The sequence below is a fragment of the Mercenaria mercenaria genome, chromosome 8, assembly GCF_021730395.1.
Source record: "Mercenaria mercenaria strain notata chromosome 8, MADL_Memer_1, whole genome shotgun sequence".
Classification (NCBI taxonomy): domain Eukaryota; kingdom Metazoa; phylum Mollusca; class Bivalvia; order Venerida; family Veneridae; genus Mercenaria; species Mercenaria mercenaria.
The window spans coordinates 21231973-21257780 of record NC_069368.1 but is presented as its reverse complement, the minus strand read 5'-3'; the positions used below and the strand labels follow the sequence as shown (position 1 = coordinate 21257780).

The following is a 25808-nucleotide window of genomic DNA, read 5'->3' as shown; positions in this document are numbered from 1 at the left end:
TTTTTGCATAAGATAACCCGTTAAATTTCATGAAAATTAAATTGATTTTCGGGAAATTTTTAACTTTTCGTGAAATGTCAAAATCTCCCCCCCCCCCCCCCCCCCCCCCAACCCCTACACTAAAAATGAATCCACATTTCACGATGGAAGTATGGACGGACGGACGGACAACGCCAAAACTATTCCCTCCGCCTTCGATGGGAAATAATAAGACACTGTCTAAATCGGAAATTGATTTGACAACAACCTTAACAAAAACAACCCAGCGGGGCGACTACAAGGCTCCTCAGCGGCATCCTTAGACTAGTCAGTTCACCTTGCAATGCTGCTTGAAACAGAGCCATTATAGGAAGTAGAAATAGCATTACAAATTAATATGATAAATTGTCAGTATACTTATCAGCGGGTAGCCTATTCCCCAATGGTTGTGAAGGCACACATTTGGTTTTGAGAGAATTTGGCACATATATTCAGTTTTACCTTCTCTGCCATGTCTTTTTTAAAAGGCTTAGTAGCATATAGAAGGTTAAAGTATTTTGGGGTGTGGGTCTTGCGGTATTTCATCTTAGCCTCTCGAGCTGTTTTGAGCGTGCGCATGGTCACTGAGTTTTAATAACCTTCTATCCCTTTTTGAAATTATTTATTTAAATATGAACAGGCAGGAAAAAAATCCGTATTATACCTTTTAAATTCCGTATTGTACCTTCCGTATTTTATGCTAGCCGGACTACATTCATTAATATGCATGACCTGACACAGTTCTATAAAATCACACACAAAATCTTCACTTAGTTCCATTTTAATATCGATAAACATTGAAGATTCGTTCAATAACAAAAGAACAAACAAAAAGGTAGACTGAGCTATATAACAAAAGGGTCATTATAACAGTAGCTAGACCTGTGAATTTGTATTCGGCTCTTGTGGATTTTATAAGGTCGGATAATACTCGGCGCTTGCTTGCCTCGTGGGATCCGATCTGGGAAAAATCAACTCGAGCCGAATACAGCATCCAAGATCGAGATACTGTTATAATAAGCCTATTGTATTACATATGTTACATATATACCATCGCTTTATAATTTGTTCTAACAGGCGGTAAAAATTGAAGGGAGAGTATTCACTTGGGGCATCTTGTGGGTATATACAAAAAAAAAGAAGTTGTTCTTTGTTTTATATAAAATTCAGTCACTTAATCCATTTTGATATAGTTTCTAGCTTATAACTCCGTCAGAGACCTATTTTCCACAAGACATCCATACATTTTCTTCAAGAAAAAGAAAAGAAAAAGGCATGCTGCGCCTTCGTGATATAACTTCTTCGCATCTGAACTCAGGCCAGTGATTTTATTCCATGACAAATCAATAAATGAGATACTAGTATATAACTTCTTCAATATAGCATTACATAGACAGAATATAAACAAAAGCACCTGTTCCAAATCTAAAAAAAAATGAAAAAGATGTCTAAAAAAAGATTCAGCCAACGCGACATTGCAATGATCCCTGTACTAATATTGCTACATACTAGCCCTGAGTCTGCTTGCGGCAGCCTGCATGGTGTAGGCTCATCTTGGTCCACTGTTCGCTATTCAGTCAGTAAATTTTCTGCGAACAACTCTTCGCATAATACGTGGTACTGCCCAAATTAAATGACAGACCAGTCCGTTTTAGATTTTTAGCAGGGTAAAGGCTAAGACAGAGTGAGGATATTTCTTCGACATGTCTGGTCAAATTTCGAAGACAAACTCGATCTCTTTTATGCCCGTTTATTGGCATTTTTGTTAGACTTGACAATAAGTTGTCGCCTGATGATAGCAAATATAAAAGGAAACAGAACGAATAAAATAAGTCTGAGCATAAAATTTATAAAATGTGATATGAATCTTTGCAAGCTGCCTATATGCATACAATGTAAAATTATTACACACAATTCATTCATTTTCTCAGCTAAAACAATGTAAAGGCGGCACAAATAAAGCAGTTTGACACAAATCGACTTATTTACAATTTTGAGTAAAAAATAATATCATCGTAAACATGTATACTTTTTTGTCTTTCATACAAACATTTTGAAGTACGTTTTTTTTAAAAACAAAAATGAAAATCCTTAAAAGCATTGCAGTTGTATAAAGCTAACTGAGACAAAATCTGCAAGTCATGCATTTCAAAAATGTGTGCTTTTCATTTCCTTTCTTTTATTATATGAAAGCAACAGAATGTTAAATATGAAAGCATAAAAGAATTCATAAAAAAATCAAAAAGCTAATGAGAAGGAGTTGCCCGTATATATGGGAATCTAAACAACGGAATGACAGAGACAACACATATTTATATTCTATTACTGGCTGATACAGGAGATATGTAAAATGCACATTAACATAATGAAAACAAAAAACAAATTTACCCTTTGAACCATCACGTATACTACTTTACCCTAGTACGCACACACGCAGGCGCGTCGCACGGCGTATGCACGCACGAACGCACGCATATGTCGTATAATAAGATTGAAATGAAAAGCCTTGTCTGTATAATGAGCACTTTTTAAAACAGGTTTTCGAGATAACACAAACTAAAACTATGAAAAAATCACTTCGAGTTAGTAATGGCAGTGACTTTACAGAATTCGACTTACTGTCCCTTATTCTACAAAAGTGATCAGAATTCGGAAATGACACACGAGTATGTGCTAATGATCAGAAATGTCTGGTTACTAATGTCATGTAAGGTATCTACTATAAATATTTGCAAAATTTGATTTTTAAAAATATTTGAGCCGTGCCATGAGAAAACCAACATAGTGGCTTTGCGAACAGATGGATCCAGACCAGCCTGCGCATCCGCACAGTCTGGTCAGGATCCAGGCTGTTCGCTAACAGTTTCTCCGATTCCAATAGGCTTTAAAAGCGAACAGCATGGATCCTGACCAGACTGCGCGGATGCGCAGGCTGGTCTGGATCCATGCTGGTCGCAAACCCACTATGTTGGTTTTCTCATTGCGCGGCTCATTTATTATTATATGTTTGCATGTGCCACAAGACGAAATATGAAAATATATATTTCTTAATTAACGAATTTTATGGGTGTTAGAACATTTATATTAAGATACTTCATCAAATCGTATACATCGAAGTATTTTTGTTGAAACTAATAAATAGAAATATCAGTTATAAAATTTTGATTACTTCCCTTTTTCTATTTTGATTGTGTTCTGTAACAATATAGCTTCTTATCAATAGCATATTAAATTCCTTCTAAGTACAAGAAGGTACAGTTTCAAACACAAGAAAACAGATCTTATATAACGAGTACATGTTCACCATGAAATAAAAAAGCAAAGAGGTAGAGTACAAAGTGTAACCGTTATTGTTCACTCTGGAATTCACCACACTAAACTGGAATAACTGTGACTGGGTGTGAGTGGCTCAATCACCAAGCATTGGTATGTATACAGGGACATGCTCCTATATGTTCAATATTAAAAAATACGTCTTGAAGCAAACTGACAAACCTTGTTTTAACTTTTTTTTAACTTTCATTCATTAAAAAATGATTAAAAAAGCACTTCGTATAAAAGTCTTTAAAATTCCGGGAAAAAATAGAAATAATCCTGGAGTACAAAAGTACAAAAAGGCACAGTAAGAATATGTGGTTGTTCGACTCTGACTTCGAATGGAAAACTTTGTAAAATGTTATGTATATTTCAAGCGTTTTATCATAGTGAAAAAAACCCTCTTCAGTGTGACAAAAAATACAACATGTGATAGATCTATCTATTATTCAGATTTGGTTTAAGAACGTAGTTAGATATTTCTGAACTACTTAATATCTATTCCAAACTGTCACGTGACATTGAGATAGTCTTCTTATTGTGTGTCATAGTTATTTTTGTTAGCCGCCCCCTTAGCAGCACAGCAGCAACATACGACTCCACAACAGCAGACGAGACAAAAAACGACGCCAAGAATGATGTATGTTGACGTCACGATCCAGAAGGCGAACCAGTATAGCGTCGGGTCACAGTAATTATCCTTTGTCGAATCACTTGTCCAACTGTCATATGTTCGATAAACCCACACATTTCCTACAAAAGAGTACGGTTATTGTGAGATTTCAAGATTTTATCATTTCACTCAATACATGATACATGTTACTTTTAGGTAAAATTATATAGACAAATATAAACGAGGTAAAAATACTGTATGGCTGTTACATATATAGAAAATAAACGCTTGCAAAATATTCGCTCTATTCAAATGTAGACTAGAGTCATTAATATTTTGATTACAAAAAAAACGAGAACATGTTATTACAGAATCCTTTGGGAAATCAACAAAATGTATTAAAACGAACATAAATGTATTACACGTACTATGAATGCCTATGCTCATCACTGTTCAAAGCTTAATACACTAAGATTTCTAAAAATTATACTGATCTTATAACCGGTTCTAATTCTAGTAAGAAATGAAATTCACCAGCAATGTTCTTCAAGTTTTGACCATTTGTTGAATACAGGCCAGTCATATTACCCAAAACACTGACAGACGAGTTTGAGTCCCGCAACAATTCTTTAACTAATGAAGAATGGTTGGATAAATGTTCGTTGTAAGTAATTCTGGATGTTAGTGAGTGCGTGCGTACGTACGTACGCACAACTGACATCGACAAATTAAGGACTCCAAATATAGCCGAGCAAGAATTAATCGACATCGTCAAAGGGAGAGAACTCTCGCTCCGGAAAAAGAGCTTCATTAAAGGGGTAATGTTTCCTTATCTTCTCCGAAATACTTTAAGTGAAATCAAATTCCATAAAAGAACTAAACAGAAACAACTCTTGTTTAAAACTATGGTGTACTTTACTATTTCCTTTGTTTCAGTAATTAGTCAATAAGCGAATATCTATTCTTTACTTTTATTGCGAATAATAGGCCTTTGGTGGCAGGGGAGCGGTTTCGTAGTTTGGCCCCGTCGATTTTCTGTATAAACAGAACAGGGTACATATAAAGACATATTATCTTACTGGTTATTTATCATTATTAATTCTTTAATATATTTGGGGAATGAGGAACGGTTAATGTTCTACATGGCGGGTGTTTTAAAATTCCTAGCTCCGTACTTCCGGTTGAGGCTAAAACATAAACATCAGAACAAAAAGTCGGCCAGACGCTCGGCTGTCATCCATCCACATTTTTTCAAGTGAAAATTAGGGAAATAAAGTGGTGGTTGGGAGACACATTACACACCACCTGGGTATGCATCTATGTTCGCACTATACATATATGCTACGAAATTGGATTTTAAAATACAAAATGGATGAATGGCAGAGTTCAAAGTGAGGCCCGGTTAGGCTAATTTTGGTCTATAAAATTTGGGTGATTTGGCCAATTTTCACTACATCTGGCATGGAAAGCGACAGGTGCATAGGACCGGAGAGTCGTCTTTATGTAGTCTATAGTATCTGCAATAGTCCATAGTAGTTTCAAAGAAAAATAAGCAAAAACGAGATTTCTATGGATATTTCAACACTAGTACCCACACGTCAATGTGGAATTCGCAAATCTGCACTCCCCTGCCACCTTTGTGTGCCTCCATTATTTCTATCATCTATAAGCATTAAGGTATTGGACCCGTAATAACACTATGGCTTTCCGCAAAAACCGTAGAGTGCCGAAATCGCCTAAGCTAAATACGTAATTTGCCGTCCTCTAACTTAAAGTAGGTGTCCAAATCGAATTTCAATCAGATTTTGATTTTTCTCTGGCTATGGGTAATGTAAATATCAGTCAGAATTATATTCCCCATAAGCGCTGTCTTATAACCGGACCAGTATTCCTTGTTTCATTACCAGTACTGATTTATTTTCTCTACAAGTGACTGACAACTTCTCCACATGACTCAGAAAAATACCACACTACATACCTGCAATAAACCAAGCCAGCAAGAAACAGCTCAGGATGCCGTCGAAAGGGTTTGGTTTTACGTTCTTTTCTTCCCCATCCTCGTCATTTTTGTTTTTACATCTCTGCCCCATAGATGCAAGATTTTTCAAGATACCAAAAGAGCCTCCCACAATCAAATATATAGGGATCATGCGTTCAGCTGGACAGTCATCTTTATGAATGGCTCCTGTAATGGTGAAAAGCAGCGTTTTCTATAGGCGAACATATCGCAATTTCCATAACATACAATACACTTATTAAACGACAGTGGCGGGCCTGAAGTGGTCATTAGCACGACTAACCTATATTGCACGAGGCCAATATAGGTTAAGGAGTGCTATAACCATATAAGGAAAGTCATTGCCGTTTAATGAGTTGTTTATTACATACCTAAACACAATAACAATTGCTTGAATCAGTAAATCATATAAAATATCGACGTTAACGTATCCTTATCGCGACGACAGAGGGATATATGACGTCAAAAAGGACGTCACTCATCCATGGAGGGCCGTAAAAGGATTTTGTCCTTTGCAGTTTTGTTAATATTTATAGTAAGGTATAAAATAATGTTTGATTAAAAACTGTTTAACGCAGTTTACGGATTTTTCTCTGAGTTAAAATTCTCAGCTTTGGTTAAAACGTAACATTTCATTTAATCTCGATACTAATCACGAATGTACAACACGATTATGTATACGCTGACGACCTATAGACAAAGAAACCACAAAGAAAAATCCATATACTTACCCAAAACTATCATTGCTATTGGGATGGCCAGGAAGATACCTAGGCAGATTGTGCAACCAACTGAAAAAAGTACAATGATAATTATGCTAGTGATATACTTAAAAACACACGGGGCTATGTCAAAGGCAGTCATTGCACACATACAAAATTATGTCTTTAAAACGTAAATCATGGAATATGGAATAACTACACCTTAAACAAAGGCCAAAATGAAACGTCCTATTAACTGTATTGACCAACAACTGTTACTGTATAACTGTTGTCGTGTCTGAGCAAAGTTCCATTTGTCGAATCTGAACAAATGCAATTTTAACGTATTTTTTCTCTGTGAAACATTTTATATGGTCTAAAATTGACGGAATCAGGTGGTTAAGGTTGCAGACCTCGAATCACATGCCCCAAACGCTGTGGGTTCGAAACTTCAATACGGATGTAGAATTCTTTTATGCGAGGAAGCCATCCAGCTGGCATGTGGAAGGCCGATGTTTCTATCCAGGTACCCGTCTGCTTCTGAAATAATCCTCAGAGGGCACCAGGTGTCTCTCCCTACCAACAAAGGCTTTAAGGTTAACTTGTGCCGGTATGACCCGACCAAATAAAGAAACATTTTAACAGAACTGTTGATTGCATTCATAACGTATCATTATTTACAACATGTATACTTAAATGTAGTACAAGTCTGACAAATGTTGATTCCAACTATTTGTTCTCAAAATGTCATTTTGATATAGTAGTAAACTGTTAACTAAGAATTACTTCCAGTTACCTACGGTATGGTAGGGCATGATAGAAAAATCTCCGACTTACTGGAACCACATAAGATCATGAGGAATTTCTTGCCAAAGTCTACATTTCCGTCGGATTCTGTTTTAGCTGCCTGTATCTTCTCGAACATGGAGCTGTTGTATGACGGTGGTGCTGTAATATAGTAAAGTTATAGTGAAACACACATGTACTAGACGTCTTAGATGCGAATTGGCAAGGGTCAAAATCTTAAAAGTAAGTCTCAAAATGAAAGCCCTATTTTGCCTTTTAAAGAATAATATTCAATGTCGATTTTGTATTATGATGCTCTAGAACGGACATTTTCAAACTTTGGACAAGCATTCGCCTGGTCTTAGTAGAATTAGTGTCTTGAAGTTGCTCAAATGCGAAACTGAAAATGTAAACTTCTAGCTCTACGTGCAAATGTCGGATCTACATGAAAAAATAATCGGTTGACAGGTAGTTCTTTGTGCTGAATAAATCGTGAAAGGGCTTGTGTGCAAGGCACTGTGCTTTGTTTTACTCTAACTTTTTGCCACCAAGCAGAAAGGTAACATTTTGGAAAATTTGCTCCTATTTTCTATTTTACTATAGCTATGTATGGACTACAGTCTTAAAATGGTAGATATTGTTTAAGAATTTTAAGAAAACTAACAAATACATGATATGCTTTATTTCTTTTATGTATGTGTTTTTGGATCTAAGGAAGACAATCTAAGGCCGGGGTGCGAAAAGTAAAAAAGAACAATTCTCTTAGAAACATTTGAATTTGAAAATTGTATAAGCTATCACCACATGAATGAATTCCTCTAAGTCAGTGGGCATAGCACAAGACAATGAAGCGGCATGTCGCGAGATCGATCTCCAGGCGAGGCGTATCTTTTATTTCGATTTGATAAAATACATTGTGTCTGAAGTCAGCCCATCAAGTGGAAGAGTTGTTAAAGTACAAATGTAGCTGTTACTTGCGGAGAACATATTATGCTAGTAGGACTAGCAGACATTCGTTACTTAACTGAAGTACGTATGAAAAGCGGTGTTAAATATAAATCGTATATGTCAAACACAATAAAACAATCGAAAAAAGTTCTTACCTCCTTTTTGAGCTTCCTGAAAACAGAAAATATATTTTGTATTAGTATAAACTTTTTTGGTCTTTAATTACGACAAAGCCTTCTAAATGTTACATTGTACTATTTTTGCTATAGTATATATGAACATAATTTATTTAGATATGTGGACAATTTTCTTTTGTTCCAAACAAGAAATCGTATTCCAACAGATTAACTAGTTGGTGCTTTTGAAACTACTGTTTTATCAACATGGATTTTCGTGAATTGCGGCTTCATTTTGCAAGATCCAAATACAGTTTAAACTCGATATCTCGAACTCGCTTAACTCAAACTTCCGCTTATCAGGTCTCGTCCCCGGCCCCCCCCCCCCCCCAAAAAAAACAAAAAAAAAACGTGCACAAAATATCATTGTAAGTCTCTGTGATCTCCAAGTAAAACGCTCAATCTGTCCGAGTTTCAACTATACATCCTTCTAAAGGTCTCAATGTGTGGTATTAAGGCTTTTGTCTTTTTTGTGATTTTTTAAAAATATCTTAAAGTGGAATTATACGCATTTTACAAGTAAAAATACAGCACAAATAGATATGTGTGTAAAAAGGGTGGAGGAAATTATAGTTTTTAACCCAGTATACCAAACTCTCCCTGTTACCATTACGAAATAATAACTTTTTAAATATGACTTTTCTTATTTTGACTGGGGCAGTCTTTTTAAGAAAAGTCAAACTGCTTGCAGGAGTTGCTTCCCTTCAACTTCAGAAATCTCTGCTTATAGGTAAGGGAGATCATTGCGTGCAAGACTGAAGAAATGAACTGTTATTTTATAAGTCCGATTTCTTCATTTCTAAAGCATCACTTTCAAATACTTATGCAGGAATATTGTTAATTTAACACATTTAAATGCATAGCAACCAAAAACTTGCTTTTATAAAACATACACCAAAAACACACTACGTATTGTAAGATGCGCATAATGCCACTTTAAGGAAAAAGTGAATCAACCAGTAAATACTTCAAACAGCTGACGAAGGTCAAAGTTTGAATTTAAGTTAAAGGTGTTTTGCTTTATGTGTATTTACTTTATAAAAGGTCAATGAGAATGTATGTTAAAACATATCAGCCGTGCCATGGGAAAACCAACATAGTGGCTTTGCGACCAGCATGGATCCAGACCAGCCTGCGCATCCGCGCAGTCTGGTCAGGATCCATGCTGTCCGCTTTTAAAGCCTATTGGAATTGGAGAAACTGTTAGCGAACAGCATGGATCCTGACCAGACTGCGCGGATGCGCAGGCTGGTCTGGATCCATGCTGATCGCAAAGCCACTATGTTGGTTTTCCCATGGCACGACTCAATTATCTTACTCTGATCAAGTGTTGGGTTTACGACAAATATTCAAATTGAAATAAGTGAAAACCCTTGTTGAAAATGTTGTTTAAAAATTCCACATTTCATTTCCTAAAACGTTTGGAAAGATAAATGCTATCTTTATTAAAAAACAAAACAAAATGTTTTTAAAGATTAAGCCACTTAAATAGTATTACAGGGGTAACTTTCATTAACAGGTGTGTATGAAAAGCAGTTATACTTTGCATATTTTTAACCGTTTTGGGGTAGATGCTATTGTGCTTGAAGATAAAAAATCTCTGAATGAAAGCATTAATTTATAACTTGTCACACTCTGAATGGTGCAATACGACACTTGAAGTCCATGAAATTGAAAAAGTATTACGCCCCAGAACGTTAAATTAAGCAGTGTTACACCTCAAAATGGTAGCAATACGTTTTGGTAGTCACTACCAAAATTCGGCCGAGTTTTGGTAGCGACAAAATACGTTGCAATGGTACATATGATGTGTTAAGGATCATGGTATGGAACGTATTTTGGTAGTTTTTTCTACACCGGGGACTGAGCTCATTTTTTGCATTACGCATAAAAGAGAGAGATAAAAGGAGTGAATGTCTCATAAAAATGGTCGGAGAGGGTGGTCGGAGTTCCTCTCTCGATATATAGTTTTCGTATAAATCAACCAAAATGTAGATTCCTGAGAGTGTGAAAGGGGTTTCAAACGACGTTTCCTTTGCAATAACATTGTATTGTTTTGTTGTTTTTATGTGTGAAACAGAGTATATATGTGAGGAAGGCACGGGGGTCCTCCACCAAAATATTTTTTAAAACATCCCACATAAACATAAATGGTGAATTCTGTGTGGGTCTCAGATAAATATTTCCGGCAAAAAAGGTGTTTTTTTTTCTCTTTAAAGGTGAGGGGTTTCGAGAGTAAATCACAGATATCTTTGAAACACAACGTAAGAAATGGTAAAATGTGGGCCTGGGCTTACTTGACTAATTTTCCAAAAACTGAATTCCCCGTCGTTAGATTTTGATTTTTATTTTGATGTATACATGCGAGTGGTATTTTGGGTCCTCCTCTGGCAACACATGGAAATGGCGGATTCTGTATGTTTAGATTTGTAAGAAATATATAATTTACTGAGAAATGAAACTTGCTCCGCAATGAGGTATACAATGTCATGTATCTTATTATTTATGTACATATATGCGAATGATTTTCTCTTAATATTTATCGCAGATTTTGGCTTTCTTCTTCATTTGTATACGACGCATTGTAAGAACACCTGCGGTGGGCGGGCGGCTCGCTATCTAACTTGAGCATTTTTTATCCAATGTTCTATAGACTTGGTCAGAATGTTAACATCTGGGACAAGTTCGATAATCAGCCGGATCGTCCCAGTAGTTCTAGAGTTTCGCCCTTTCAGTTGCTCAAAATTGCAAGTATTGGCAGCGTCCACTCTTAAACTTAAGCAATCTTTTCCAATATCACCAAACTTGGTCAGTATGCTGATTTGCATTATATCTTGGTCAAGATCTATAACCAGTCAGATCATCTCAGTAGCTCTGGAGGTATGACCCTCGAATAACTCAGAATTGTGAATGTTGACAGTTTCCGCTCTCTTATATGAGCAGTTTTTGTCCGATGTTAACCAAACTTCTTTTTATTGTTCACCAAACTTGGTCAGAATATTTATGGGCATAATCATCAAGTTCTCGCGCAAGTTTGATAACCAGCAGCAAAAACTAAATGCTTTCCTTTAGCTTTGCATAGAGCTACCCTACAATTGTTTAAATGTTTTGTAATCAAAATAACGTATGTTTTGCATGTGTTGTGAAAATGATTAATTTCCATAGAATTAAACATATTAATCACATAATCAGCATTTTCCTATTTCTTACAGTTCTTGATTGTGTTTTGCATACATTTCAATTCTTAAACTTGACAGTGCGTACCCTACAATTATTTAAATGTTTTATAATCAAAGTAACGTATATATGCTTGTGTTGTGAAATTGTTTAATTTTCATAGAATTTAATCAATGGTTATGACGACCTGTATGATGATGATAATGGTAGTGATGATAATGATGATAATGAAACTGATAATAATGAAAAATGATGATTGTGATGATGATATTGAGGATGAAAATAATGATGACGACAGTTTATCTTACTGCGAAGTAAGCTTCGTATAAGATCCCTCAAAATTACATGAAACAATGTATCGTTGGAAGCCCTTGAGCCGTCCCTTCCCTTGACCCGTTACCATGTTTAGTTTTAACTTGTATCTCGCGAGATCTATCACCGCACATGTGCAAACTGTGGAAAAACCTTTTACTTCCATTTTAATTTTTTTCTTTGAAGAAGATGATGAATTATGCAGAGAAAACATAAATTATTAGCATAATTTCATTTTGAATCAACTAAAACTTACTTTTTATTCCCATCCTCCAAAGATTCATCGAAGATTCTTTGTAATAAAAGCTTATTTTTCAGGATAAAATTTACGTCTGCTTTGTTTACATTCCCTCAATGAGTCACGTGATGTGACAAATAACTTGGTGTGACGTCACAAGGGCATTCCAAAATGGCCGATATCTAACTGACATTTGCTGTTTTTCTGTTAGTTTCTTTTTATAACTTGGAAAACTATTCTGAAAATATTGCATGGATTGAAAGGAATAGGAACATCTATTAAGGTAAGATCAAAATTTTCCTAAAGTGTTAGAGATTTTAAATGCATTTTTGCTGGAAATCATTAAAGGGACGGCTCATGGGCTTCCGAGGATATATAATATATATCGTATTTCTGATTGTCGTTTAGATATGTTTAAGACCCCTTATGCACGCTCAGAATTTAACAGTTTTGGGTTGTTATTTCCCCTTTTATCTCTCCCATCCGTGTGTATCATTAAAATGAGCCCAGCCACTGATGTAGACCAAACTACCAAAATGCGTTCCATTACCGCGCCTCAGAATGGTAGCAACGCATTTTGGTAGAAACTACCAAAATTCGGTCGAGTTTTGGTAGTCACTACCAAAATTCGGCCGAGTTTTGGTAGTCACTACCAAAGTTCGACCGACTTTTGGTAGTCATTACCAAATTGCGTTAGACTGAACAAAGACTAGTGTATTTGACCATCTTGGTTCCTTTATCACATTTTTATTTATTTCTAAAATTAACCGCTGTCTCTTCCACATTTTAAAAAAATCCTCTAAAGGCTGATTCTTTGCGGGACTTCCTCCACTATCAGATATTCCTTCAGAAAGGTAGATGCTGGGTCTGACAATTCCTGTTAACTTAATTATTTTTCAAAAGTGCTCTACTTTATTTAGATAAATCGTATTTGATGGATTCTCCTTTAGACAAATTTTCACTATTTGAATTTGTACGTGCAATGGTAGCATATCAAAGCGAAATAAAGAAGGAGAACGCAATTTTTTATTCCTATGACGCTGTCTCTCAACTAATCGTAGCAAAGTTAAAGTATCCGGCTGAGAATCTGTATTCACTGGCTGAGGGTCGGTACACTATATCTGAGGATCAAGAGAATCTGTACGCTCTGGCGCTAAACTTTCAGTATTCTCTGGCGAAGGATCTGTTCTGTCTGGCACTGAATCAGTATTCTCTGGCGAAGGACCTGCACTCTCTGGTACTAAACTTTCAGTATTCTCTGGCGAAGGATCTGCACTCTCTGGAGCTAAACTTTCAGTATTCTCTGGCAAAGGATCTTCACTCATTGGTGCTAAACTTTCAGTGTTCACTGGCGAAAGACCTGTTCTCTCTGGCACTGAATCAGTATTCTCTGACGAAGGATCTGCACTCTCTAGTGCTAAACTTTCAGTATTCTCTGGCGAAGGATCTGCATTCTCTGGTGCTAAACTTTCAGTATTCTCTGGCGAAGGATCTGTTCTCTCTGGCACTGAATCAGTATTCTCTGACGAAGGATCTGCACTCTCTAGCGCTATATTTTCAGTATTCTCTGGCGAAGGATCTGCACTCTCTAGCGCTATATTTTCAGTATTCTCTGGCAAAGGATCTGCACTCTCTGGAGCTAAACTTTCAGTATTCTCTGGCAAAGGATCTTCACTCTTTGGTGCTAAACTTTCAGTGTTCGCTGGCGAAGGACCTGTTCTCTCTGGCACTGAATCAGTATTCTCTGACGAAGGATCTGCACTCTCTAGCGCTAAACTTTCAGTATTCTTAGGCGAAGGATCTGCACTCTCTGGTGCTAAACTTTCAGTATTCTCTGGCGAAGGATCTGTTCTCTCTGGCACTGAATCAGTATTCTCTGGCGAAGGATCTGCACTCTGTAGCGCTAAATTTTCAGTATTCTCTGGCAAAGGATCTGCACTCTCTGGAGCTAAACTTTCAGTATTCTCTGGCAAAGGATCTTCACTCTTTGGTGCTAAACTTTCAGTATTCACTGGCGAAGGACCTGTTCTCTCTGGCACTGAATCAGTATTCTCTGACGAAGGATCTGCACTCTCTAGCGCTAAACTTTCAGTATTCTCTGGCGAAGGATCTGCACTCTCTGGTGCTAAACTATCAGTATTCTCTGGCGAAGGATCTGTTCTCTCTGGCACTGAATCAGTATTCTCTGGCGAAGGATCTGCACTCTGTAGCGCTAAATTTTCAGTATTCTCTGGCGAAGGATCTGCACTCTCTAGGGCTAAACTTTCAGTATTCTCTGGCGAAGGATCTGCTCTCTCTAGCGCTAAATTTTCAGTATTCTCTGGCGAAGGATCTGCACTCTCTGGTGCTAAACTTTCAGTATTCTCTGGCGAAGGATCTGATTACATGTAAATTTATAAGCGGACGCCAACTAGAACGCTGCTACCGACGCCACCTCTGTGGAGGTCCTAATGTGATATATGGTTCTCGTTCCAAGTCGCATAAAGTATTTATCCTGAATATTCAGTTATTATAATAAGGCTCATGTTTCCAAGATACCAACATTTAGTCGAGTAATGGACAGACGCTTAGCTAATGTGCAACTGAAACTCAACTTTAAAACAGATGTAACAATTCAGGAGTGTACATTTGTGCATTCAGTCCAACGGCAGTCCTTCTCCCCGGGGTGTACGAAAAGTTTTTTCCAGCACCAGGTGAACATACCAGAAAGTTATGCCCGGTATACAAAAGTACAAGTGCTTGATATTTACTCGGCCGACCTCGATAACTCTGTGAATAAATTAATCGGTAACCATCGGAATTAAATTCATTACGGGATTGGATTATTTAACTGCATTTCACTTCACTATATTAAACAACATTGAAAACTTCTAAAGAATTTTGGTGGATAAATGTTGCATATCTACCTTGTATACACTTTTAAAGGTATTATACAGATCGTCTTATGTGACAGTTTCTCGTGAATCGCTAGAATTTTAACCTCAAACAGTCTATACAGTCTATACTTACTTATGAGCGTTTGTGAAACCTGTCCCAGGGTCAGGTCATGCGTCCGACGCATCAATAATAATTGTGGTAAACAGTTGTGCCAAGTTCCTTCAATATCTCCCGATATATGTCAAAGTAAGACTCACGTGTGTTCCAATGGTCCTGCTTGACTGAATATATTTTCATGATTGAAAGGTCAAGGTGGGATGAGCGATTAAGTTCCATCATGACACTCTTTGAAATAATATTGACCATTTGTCACAAAATATCTTTCTTTTTTGCAAATCATGTGATTTTTATTAATACCGTTTTTCGTTGGATGTGTACATATCCGACGCATTTTGGTACTACAATTCTGTAAACTACCAAATTTCGTTGAGTCTAACGCGTTTTGGTAGTGACTACCAAAACTCGGCCGAATTTTGGTAGTGACTACCAAAACGCGTTGCTACCAATTTAAGGCGCAACAAAGCATACAGATAACAAAAGTGCCAGATAATAACATACAAGAAAAGTGGCAATTTACTGATTTTTTTCAGGTTTTGCCGAATAAAAGTAATCGTAGTGTAATTAAATCATTACATTTAAACATAACTTGTAACCATGTGAAAAGTGTAGGATTTCTTTTTGCATGTTTGTCTTGCAAAAAATGCAGCCATTATTTTCGAATCAATGCCAGTTTGATATTTAGATATTCCCGTAAAATTTATCTCTGCAAATCTTCAAAACACGCCTGTTTGATGTACCGTTAAATTTTTCTACTGTTTGTTCCGTTTATGGAGTAAAAATATTATATTTGAGGATCCGACAACTGGACTGTAGAAAAAAAAAAGAATGGTAAAACTGAGCCTTTATCGTAAAGGAGTCCATCTGATCATTTTTATTTTTTGGTTTTTGTATCATATAAAGTCACATTGACATAGTTATATGTCATATATGACGACTTTTCAGCTTGTCATGGTGGAGGAAGATCCCATATGATCCTTCGAGCATTATCTAAGGCACGGGCGGCTACCACCGGCCTTCTGCAAACCAGCTGGATGACATCTTCACATATAAGAATCCTGCATCCCAAGCGACGTTTTGAACCTACTATTATGGCATAAAGACGACAACCGCGCATGAATACTGTACCGATAATTGGAAGTAACACTGTGCTCGATTTTGGCATAAAGGGTGTGGCCCGTTTCCGTTCCGCTCATAAAGAGACTCAATTAAACCGAATCTGCTTTTATTTTTACTGTTGCTTTCTAAGATTCCGATAGATCTTTTGAGATTCGATATTTTTTAGCAATTTATTCGACAAATAGTTTTTTTTTCACTATTTGTATAAAAGAAACAAATATATTCCTGAAGAATGTATATACTTGACTAACAACTTAAATCACACGAAATAGGGCATTTATACTGGATGCGTTTGGTAAAAGTTATTATCGGCACGTGCATAAATTATAATGAAAATAAGTGTATTAAAAGCATATATTATTTTTTTTTATATAATTCTGTTTTCACTATTGATGTTTACTACAAAGAATTTCACAATTTTATCTCAATTTTGCAGTATAAATCGAACATTCTAGTCACTGGCACCAGATCAGAAAGAAAATGCCTCCGTACGTGTTATACCCTACCCCGAGGTATTCTATAAGAACCATGGTCATGAACGGGAAAGTGTACTAACCCGTTTCAATCGTACATTTCTCAACTAAAACGTGCAGTTCGGTGAATGGGTACCTAGTATATTGAACAAGCGATAATTTATCTTTCATCGTGCACCAGTCACATTGTCTCAATATTCCATATTGCTGAGATTATCAACATATTTTATGCTTTCGTCAACGTTACAGAAAAAACTTGCTTGACCTTCCCTAATGAACATCCGGTCTAGAGGTCACGGCAGTGTGCACATGTTTGGCGAAACGTAAACAAACAAAAACAGAATTTAAAAACATCATAATTTGACACTAAAACTCGAAATGATGAATGAAATTCATCTTGTATATGCTCTTTAATTTGAAACCGTACATTGGTCTGCATCTGTTCTGTTTATTTTATTCATTTTGCACATTTAGGCTGCATTTTCACATTTTAGCGAACACGTGTAGTAAAATGACGATTGGCATACGTGTTCACAACAGCCAATCAGAATGGTTTTGTAATCTAGAACGGAACTTCACCAGGGAAGTTCAAGCAAGTTTTTTGTGTAACGTTGAAATTACCATAAACTACGCGTTGTTTTTCTAAGATAAAATGTATTGAAAAAATGTGACCGATACACAATGGAAGATAAATTACCACTTGTTTGATATCCATAGTACACATTTACCGCACTGCGTGTTTTAGGTATGAAATGCGCGATTGAAACGGGTTAGTATATTTTCCCGTTCATGACCATGGTTCTTATAGAATGCCTAGGGGTAGGGTATAACACGTATGGAGGCATTTTCTTTCTGATCTGGTGCCAGTGATTCTAGTTTACAATTTGACAATTTCTATTGCGCGCAATTCTCTGTATCATACCTTTACACATACTGTGGCAACGTTAAATGTCGCAACGCCGCTAAATGTCGCAACCACCGTTAAATGTCGCAAGGTTGACGTTAAATGTCGCAACCACCGCTAAATGTCGCAAAATCGTCTGCCGCTAAATGTCGCACCTTTAACGTTAAATGTCGCAAAAATTTGCCCACCGTTATATGTCGCAACACCAACGCTAAATGTCGCACAGCAAAATAAGGTAAGTTAAACAGTCTTTATAACTTAGAGATAAGACTGGGTAATGCATGCTTGATTTGGGAAGGGCTGAATTGACCTTTCACTCTAATCTGCACGTTTGCTTTTCAGTGGTTCCGCACCATACATACGTTATATATTTCATATCTAAAGGTTTGAGCACTAACGTGGTACTCGCCACAGTACTAGATTCATTTCAGGTCTGAACTATGTAATTCTATGGAGTCCTGCTTAGCTCATGAGACATTAAGCTCGCGCTCCGTATTGTCGCGCGTTGTATCGCATGTCTTTAGTCGACCTGAATTTCGTTACACAACAGACCGGGGACCAGAAATTGTTGATGGAGGATGGGAGGTGGTTGGGGTAAAACAAAAGCGTCACGGGCGACGTGCGGTAGGTACGGGGTTCCCCTGTCCGTATTTGTGGGAAAGTTTTTCATATACAGGTATGAAATGTTGGCCTGTGGTGCATTTTTGTCTATTTTTAGGTACGTACTAGAGGGGCACTCCCCTTATTTTAAGTGGTTAGGGTCTTTTCCCATTGACAATTTTGAAATAAAAGTATGGAATGCTGGACTTTTATTGCATTTTTTGTTCAAAATTCCGGTGTACGGCAGGGGTTATCCCTGTCATTTTCGAGGGCTCAGGGTCTCTCCCCGGGAAAGTTTGAAAAACAGGTATAAAATGGTTGCCTATGGTGCATTTTTTCTCCTTAATTTTAAAGTACTGGAGGGGTACTCCCCCCACCCACCCCCCATTTTAAGGGGTCAAGGGTTCTTCCCCCTGGGAAATTTTGAAATATAAGTATCAAATGTTCGCCTCTGGGGCGTTTTGGGTCTACATTTTGAGAAAATATTATTTCCAAAATAGTTGGGTGCAACTTTGATGAGTATAAGTCACTAGTAAGCCAACAAGGGTTGGGTTTGGGTCGGGGGGAATCGGCTCGGGCAACAATCCAGGCCTGTTACACAACAGGATGTTCAACTACGCGACACGAAGACTGTGTTTTGTACCAGCTGTAGAAAACGAAGATTTTCTATTAATCAGCCATGGGTTCTATTTCTTTGTTTGGAGGTTTACTTTAAAGTCATAAGGTAACTATCAAGCTTCAATGGCGGAGAAAGATCCTATGTGGCACTCTGTACATTCTTCCAGGTAAAGCGGGAATTTTGATATTATTTTACCTTTAGTCTCTTAAAATTATTTGGTTTAGTTTCTTTCCCCTCATTATCCTACCCACACATAACCCCCCTCTCTCTCTCTCTTCCTCCCCCCCCCCCCCACACCCCTTCAAAAATGTAAATATTTATATTTTCTATTAATTGTCTTGGTGCTGTGTGTTTGTGTCTTAGATTTCTGTGTCGTTATTCACCCCATTCCCAATCCCCACAAATATACAACACTATTACCAAATCGTATTTAGTTAGAAGAAACCTCAGAATATTTCTGTCCTAAAACACTGGCCCTATTACAAAATAATTTCACAAATATTTTTCTTGCTTGACTGTTCAAGCAAGGTTTGGAACAAGGTGAGCGATCTAGGGCCAACAAGGCCCTCGTGTTACTATACGTAACAGTACTTATCATTAATATAATTATTTGTATTACATAAACCTGTTAATTTTCTGCCCTGAAAAAAGTAAATATACACAAGGAATTGATAGCCATAGTGTCAAATAGGAAGTGCGACATTTAGCGTTGGTGTTGCGACATATAACGATGGGCAATTTTTTGCGACATTTAACGTTAAAGGTGCGACATTTAGCGGCAGACGATTTTGCGACATTTAGCGGTAGTTGCGACATTTAGCGGTGTTGCGACATTTAACGTTGCCACACATACTAACAAAATGAAGCATTTTCTCTTAATTTAGTGTACAAATTTATCGTGCTTAATTACAAACAAAAAGGCAAATAAATACCAGATCTTGTTTAAATTCCATGTTTTTTTTTCTCCTCAATGCACTTTCTTTGTGAAAACAGGCTTCGCGCTAGCGCTAGCTTGCTTTAAAAGCAAAACTGAATTTTCGTTTATAATCCAAGGCCGTAAGCTTGTTTTTACTGTGTATTATTATTTCGACTTTGCTATTATAAGCATAAAATGATCGAGAGGTTAATGCTGAATGCTACAATTCTTCTTTTTCACGCTCTGGTAGTCTATCTTCAAAATGTCATTTCAAATGTTATTCAAATATTTATCATATATCCTATTTCTTGGTATAACGTTTCAATAGAAATTATCATTGTTTTACTCATTAACCGCTGGTCAATAATTTTTGCTGTAGTACCGGTCTTTAGCTTGGTTACCGGTCAATAATCATTACATTTCCTCGTGGGTGGATCCGAAATATTTCCTTTTTCTGCAGATAACAATAAAAAGGATCTATCTGGTCGGGCAGAAATGTTGGTAGTAAAAATCAAGACATTTAAGGGGAAAACAAACCTGCAATTGATTCTGCCTTTGCAACCAGTGCAGACCAAGTTCAGCACTGTTGTGCAGACTGATCATGGTTTGCAGTTTTCGTTGTTCAGTTAGTAAATTTTCAGTGAACACCCCTTTGAATAATAATTGATACTGCCCAAACTGAATGATGGACCAGTCCATTTTAGAAATTTAGCAGGGTAAGGGTTAACGACCGGTAATCCATACGATAAGTGTATTCTGTGTAAACAGTGAAATTCCATTCCATTTCGCATTTAAAGGTTTGAAACTGGGACGTATTAACTTTAGACTACTTTTTTCACAACACCATTGACGCATATTTGACCGAATTACCCACCCTAGCTATTGCTTTAAATGTTCAAAATTGTATTTATTATGGATACACAATAGAGGTCTAAAAATGCAGGCGCTTACGTGTTTTTACATTATTTTCAATTAAAACATAACTCCTTTCTCCTAACTCCTATAATTCAGAAGCTTTAAAAATCGAAGTTACCTTAAAATACAAACCCATTTATGAAATACTTGCTTTAAAGTTAATTAGTCGGCTAACCTTGATGATATCTGACACATATAGAACAAGAAATATCTTTAAAAATGATGGTCGGCGAAATTTAATAAGGAAAGAAGTTTATGAATTTTTCATCTAACATTCATCTTTCATCTAACATTTTTCAAATTGCAAAACTAAACACCGCACTTTAACAATTTAAATGGTTCTCTTTTAATTTTTCGCAAAGGTTTCGTAGGGTTGCAATTTTGTTTCGTTTATCCTTAGACGAATAATTACAGCAATAGTTTGATAAAGATTCATGAAGCGGTTCATGAGAAGAGGTCATTAAACGTGTTTATATTTTTAGCTAAATTGGTCCCTATCCCCATTTGTAACAAAATAGCAGGAGACCTTACGATATTGTTACACATCGAGTTTGGTAAAAATCCATTACATTTTAGTGGTTAATGCGAAGAAAGGCATATCTACTTTTAGCTATAGTGGTCCCTAATAGAGCCCAAGTTCCTATATAAATAAATTTGGAAGAGGACCTTATAATGATGCTCCAGACAAAGTATGACAAAGATCCACCAAGCTGTTCATGAGACGCTGTATAAAGGCATTTCTAGTTTTAGCTCTAGCAGCCCCTAAAGGGGTCAAATGTCCCAGCTGAACAAAGTTGGCTGCGGGCCTAATAAAGATGCTGCAAATCAAGTTTGATTAGAATACATGAGAAAAAATCAATTAAAGGATTTTTTTATTTATTATTTTCATTTATTTCTAAAATAGGCCAACTGATCCCGCTTTAACAAATGCATTTTCGCTATTCATGAATCTTTGGACAATGACGTCACACCTATAAAAATGAAGGTCAAGCAAAACATACAATTGTAATTATTTCAATATTTCTGTTTCATAAGCAAAGTTTGACCGTAGTTATATCACATAGATAAACTGTATGCAGCGTACCTTCATTTCAGTGTAATGAGATTCAGTCATTATATAGCAAATATATAATGAAACAGATTTCAACTGAGTTCAATATTTGCATACCATACTAAAGAAAAATATTCATATATAATAAATCAGTTAAATAATCTATAACAAATATATCAAAGCAAACAAGTACTCATTTTAATATGCAATCTGAATAAGTCACAAAAGCAAGAAACCTTTTCATATACAGACGACAATTGTAACAAGGAAAATCTTTTAAAAAGCACTTCTCTACATAAAAGACTCTTATCACACCCTTATTCATGTGATACGCAGACCGTATTCATCCCTTTCTTTAATTTGATATATGTTGGTATTTGAACAGGTTTTTATCATATTTATTAAACTTACTTATCATTTTGAGATATATCAATATTCTTGCTAAATATAGAGAATCTACTGAGCCAAAGTTAGCTTTAAAACTGTGAACAGCGTCGTTTAGGATAAACGCTTTGTCTACATTTCACTCAGCGTAGCACAATCAACAGAGTGAAAGAAATTAACACTCTCGTCCAATCAGGCAGAGTGTTGCATAAATCTTCCATTTTGATAAATTATCTATAATGCGTTATCAAGTAGTTTGATTTGCAAACTGAAGTCACGTGGCATTAGGTAACGAAAACGAATTTAGACGGCGTTCGCCGAAAAATCAATGCGAAAGGTGATCATTCTTTTCAGCCATTAATGGTGTCAGATTATTGTATTGTTGATATATTTCACAACAGTATTATTTTGCTTTTTTAATTCTTCGGCTTATAATGTGTTGCTTGTATCGATTTTGTAGCCGGAAGTGCACTTGTACAAATTACTTAATAGACTTTACACCACTGCCTCCTATATTTCTTTTACAAATATCGTTTAACTTTGACTTAAAGTTAACATACTTAGTGGTAACGTGGTAGATATGTCGAACTACGAACGTTCAAGTCCATGCTCCACCATCTAAAATTATTAACTTTCGAGTCTGTACACTTGGCACGTTAGAGAATCAGGGAAGCCTCTAAACATGGAATATTGTCTGTATCTTGCACTATCCTCTAAGTAAATTTCAAGTTAAATAACCGTTAGTATAGTATTCTCTTTGAGACGTTTCAAAGCTTATTTCATATAACTCTCAGTTTATGCATATGCAAAAACATGAGACAATACATTTATATAACTAAGACATAATACATGATACATGGAGGGCAACGTCACCCATACGGGTAACAAATCTGCATACACTCCCACGATGTGTAGCTTATTGGACATTAATTAATCTTTTCATTGGATTAAGGATCATACCTACTCAAAATTAAGAGGATTAGCGTAAAGCCAATTGTATTACATAAAGCTTTATAAAAATTTACTGACAACCGTACACAGTAATACATTGAATGTTCATGCAGTATGCAATTAATCTATGACTTGTTGCATTTTCTTATAGTAAAAAATGGAATGTATTTTCATTATAAAAGTAACAAGTTTTATAGTACTGTAATTTAACTAATTATAGATCATATGTTGTTTTAGTAAAATACATTAAATGTTGTATTAGTGAAAAAAGTTTTATTTCTATGCCCCGACACGCCAGTCCATTTAGGTTTTTTTTTTCTAATTTCTGGCGAAAACCCCTTACGTTTGTCATATCTGAAAGAACACCCGACAATACTAGGAGATATCAGCATTGCAAAAAAATATCAATGGAACAGCTCATCCAATCCTTTGTAAATAACAGACAACAATTCTATGTAATTCTAAATCTTATTTTTAACAATACTTGTCCCAAGGTTATTACTTAACCTCTAACGTCAATTTTCAAATTGGCCAATGACAAAGCAATATTTCGAGACAGATCTTTAATGGCTGGATCCTTTCCTTCTCTGCTATATCACACGATACTTACAATATTGCTATACAAAATAGCGAAAATTATGTTTCAGAATATATAAATCTAACTGTAGTAACTTGAAACGTTGATTAGAAGGCAATGACCTCTATTTATCGACTTTCCCTTTACTTCCGGTATTTTGCATTGTCAGATTTAACATTCGCATGAATTTTTGAAAATCGTTATTTCTACGTTAAATGTTGAATTTTTGACGACAAAAATATAATTAATTTGTCCCGAGAATTATAGAAACGTTACTTTACTTGGCAAACAAAAAATATAAAAAAAGATAAAGCTTTCCTAATAGATACCAAATATAAAATGCATTAACTGTTTATAAATAAATACAATTATTACATACTCGTTTCTATTCCCCGTTAAGTTACACTGGTACCGGAAACGTCAATATTTTTCCATACACTGACGCCTGAATTTCATATCGGGTGCGTGCGTGACGTAATTCAGTGTGTGTTCTTGCACTATTTTGTTTCTATTTAGTTCAGTATTGTCAATCCTATTCGGGCTGTTGAGCAAATTTATAATATTATCATTATATTTGTTCGTGTAGATGTGTATGTAATAAAAAGGTTATTATCTTTGCATCTGGAAATATGCACTCGTTCTTCAGCGGAAGGATATTGCGCTCCTAAAGTCGCGCAATATTTCCGCTGAGAACTCGTGCATATTTCCCGATACAAAGCTAATAACCTATAATTATACGGTAAATAAAATGTTGAATGTTTGCGAAAATATAAACCTAAAATGTAAAGCTATCAAACACGATTTGAAAATAATCACTTAAATTGGTGCGTGTTTCATGGAAAACCTTTTAAACAACAATACTTTGAATTTTTATGACTTCGGCTCAGTCATAATGAACAGCGAAGCATCACAGCAAAGAAAAACATTTAAAATTATATAAATGGCGGTAGCATGCGTATGTATATCGAGAAACGGCTGCATAATATAAGATGTATTGTACATTTGTATATCATTTGTAAGAAGGACAACAAAAATAAATCATTTTTTTTTTTTTGCAAAAGGCAATTGAGATAGTATAAGATATAAGCAACATTGTGGAGTACATAATCTATGAATAGAAATTAATGCGCGCATAAATTAGTAATCTTTCGCAGTTGCGAAAACTGCGGTACAGACGGAGTTCGATATTTTGCACGTCACTGAAAATACAATTAGACAACATCTAAAGCAACAACAACTAAAATGCCATAAGCAAATGAAACGTACCACATCGTTGCTATTTTTCGTTTCCATATTTCCTATCTCTGAAGATTCCGTGTGTAGCTCTTTAATTAAGATATGACAACTCCTTCCAGCTGGTGGATCTTTACTTTTATACTAAATTTTATTATGCCTCCTTTTAGCTTTTATCTGCTAGTATATATAATATTTTAATAAGAGTTGTTCATATATGTATATTACGCCCCCGCCAAGACGACAATTTTGCAATTTCTCTTCTCGTGGTCAGATTCATCCGTTTTGCGCTCCATTTAATTTCTACGATTGCGTTCTATAAAGTTTTTCTCGCTCCATTATTTTTCTCGATTGAGTACATGTATACGCAGTCAATCGGAAATTCTATTTTTAATTTATTTCTAAATATAGAATTTCCAATACTACAAGCCAGGTCAATTTGGTTTCCCGGGTATTTTTAGCTTATAATTTGCGGAGACAATTTTTATAGATAAGGGTATAGCAATATAGCTCTTATTTTTCCAATTTATTTGACTCGTATTAGACCAGATTTATTTCAATGGCCAGTTAAACATTTTTTTTATGTTTGAGCTCTGTTATATCATTGACTGCAACTTAACAACCAGTAAAAAATAGCGCACCGAACGCTGTTAGTCAGCAATACGTTACACATATATTATTTTGTGAACTTAAAATGGCATTATGCGCATCTTACAGCACGTAGTGTGTTTTTGGTGAATGTTTTATAAAAGCAAGTTTTCGGCTGCTATG

At 36.0% G+C, this 25808-nt stretch overlaps 1 protein-coding gene across 2 annotated transcripts; it reads right to left on the bottom strand.

Moving 5' to 3' along the window:
* Window positions 1-1754: 1754 nt before the first annotated feature.
* On the bottom strand, window positions 1755-25361 carry LOC123565829 (transmembrane protein 272-like). 2 transcript variants are annotated; one of them, XM_045359610.2, is made up of 6 exons: window positions 25071-25361; window positions 8554-8569; window positions 7502-7612; window positions 6695-6754; window positions 5925-6131; window positions 1755-4086 (listed from the first exon to the last, which is right to left on the bottom strand). In XM_045359610.2, the coding sequence occupies exons 1-6, from the start codon at window positions 25095-25097 to the stop codon at window positions 3869-3871; spliced, it is 639 nt and encodes a 212-aa protein (XP_045215545.1). In that variant the 5' UTR covers window positions 25098-25361; the 3' UTR covers window positions 1755-3868. The 2 variants fall into 2 exon arrangements, with proteins under 2 accessions (XP_045215545.1, XP_045215546.1); XM_045359611.2 differs by lacking the exon at window positions 25071-25361 and adding an exon at window positions 19943-20112.
* Window positions 25362-25808: the final 447 nt, after the last annotated feature.

Bases quoted from the DNA above. Each gene is read 5' to 3' on its own strand.
- LOC123565829 (XM_045359610.2), bottom strand. From the start codon at position 25,097: ATGGAAACGAAAAATAGCAACGATGTG. The intron at 6,132-6,694 runs GTAAGTATATGG...TCACCATTACAG, and splicing joins AATAGCAATGATAGTTTTGG to GAGCCATTCATAAAGATGAC. The intron at 4,087-5,924 runs GTATGTAGTGTG...ACTCTTTTGTAG, and splicing joins GCTGGCTTGGTTTATTGCAG to GAAATGTGTGGGTTTATCGA.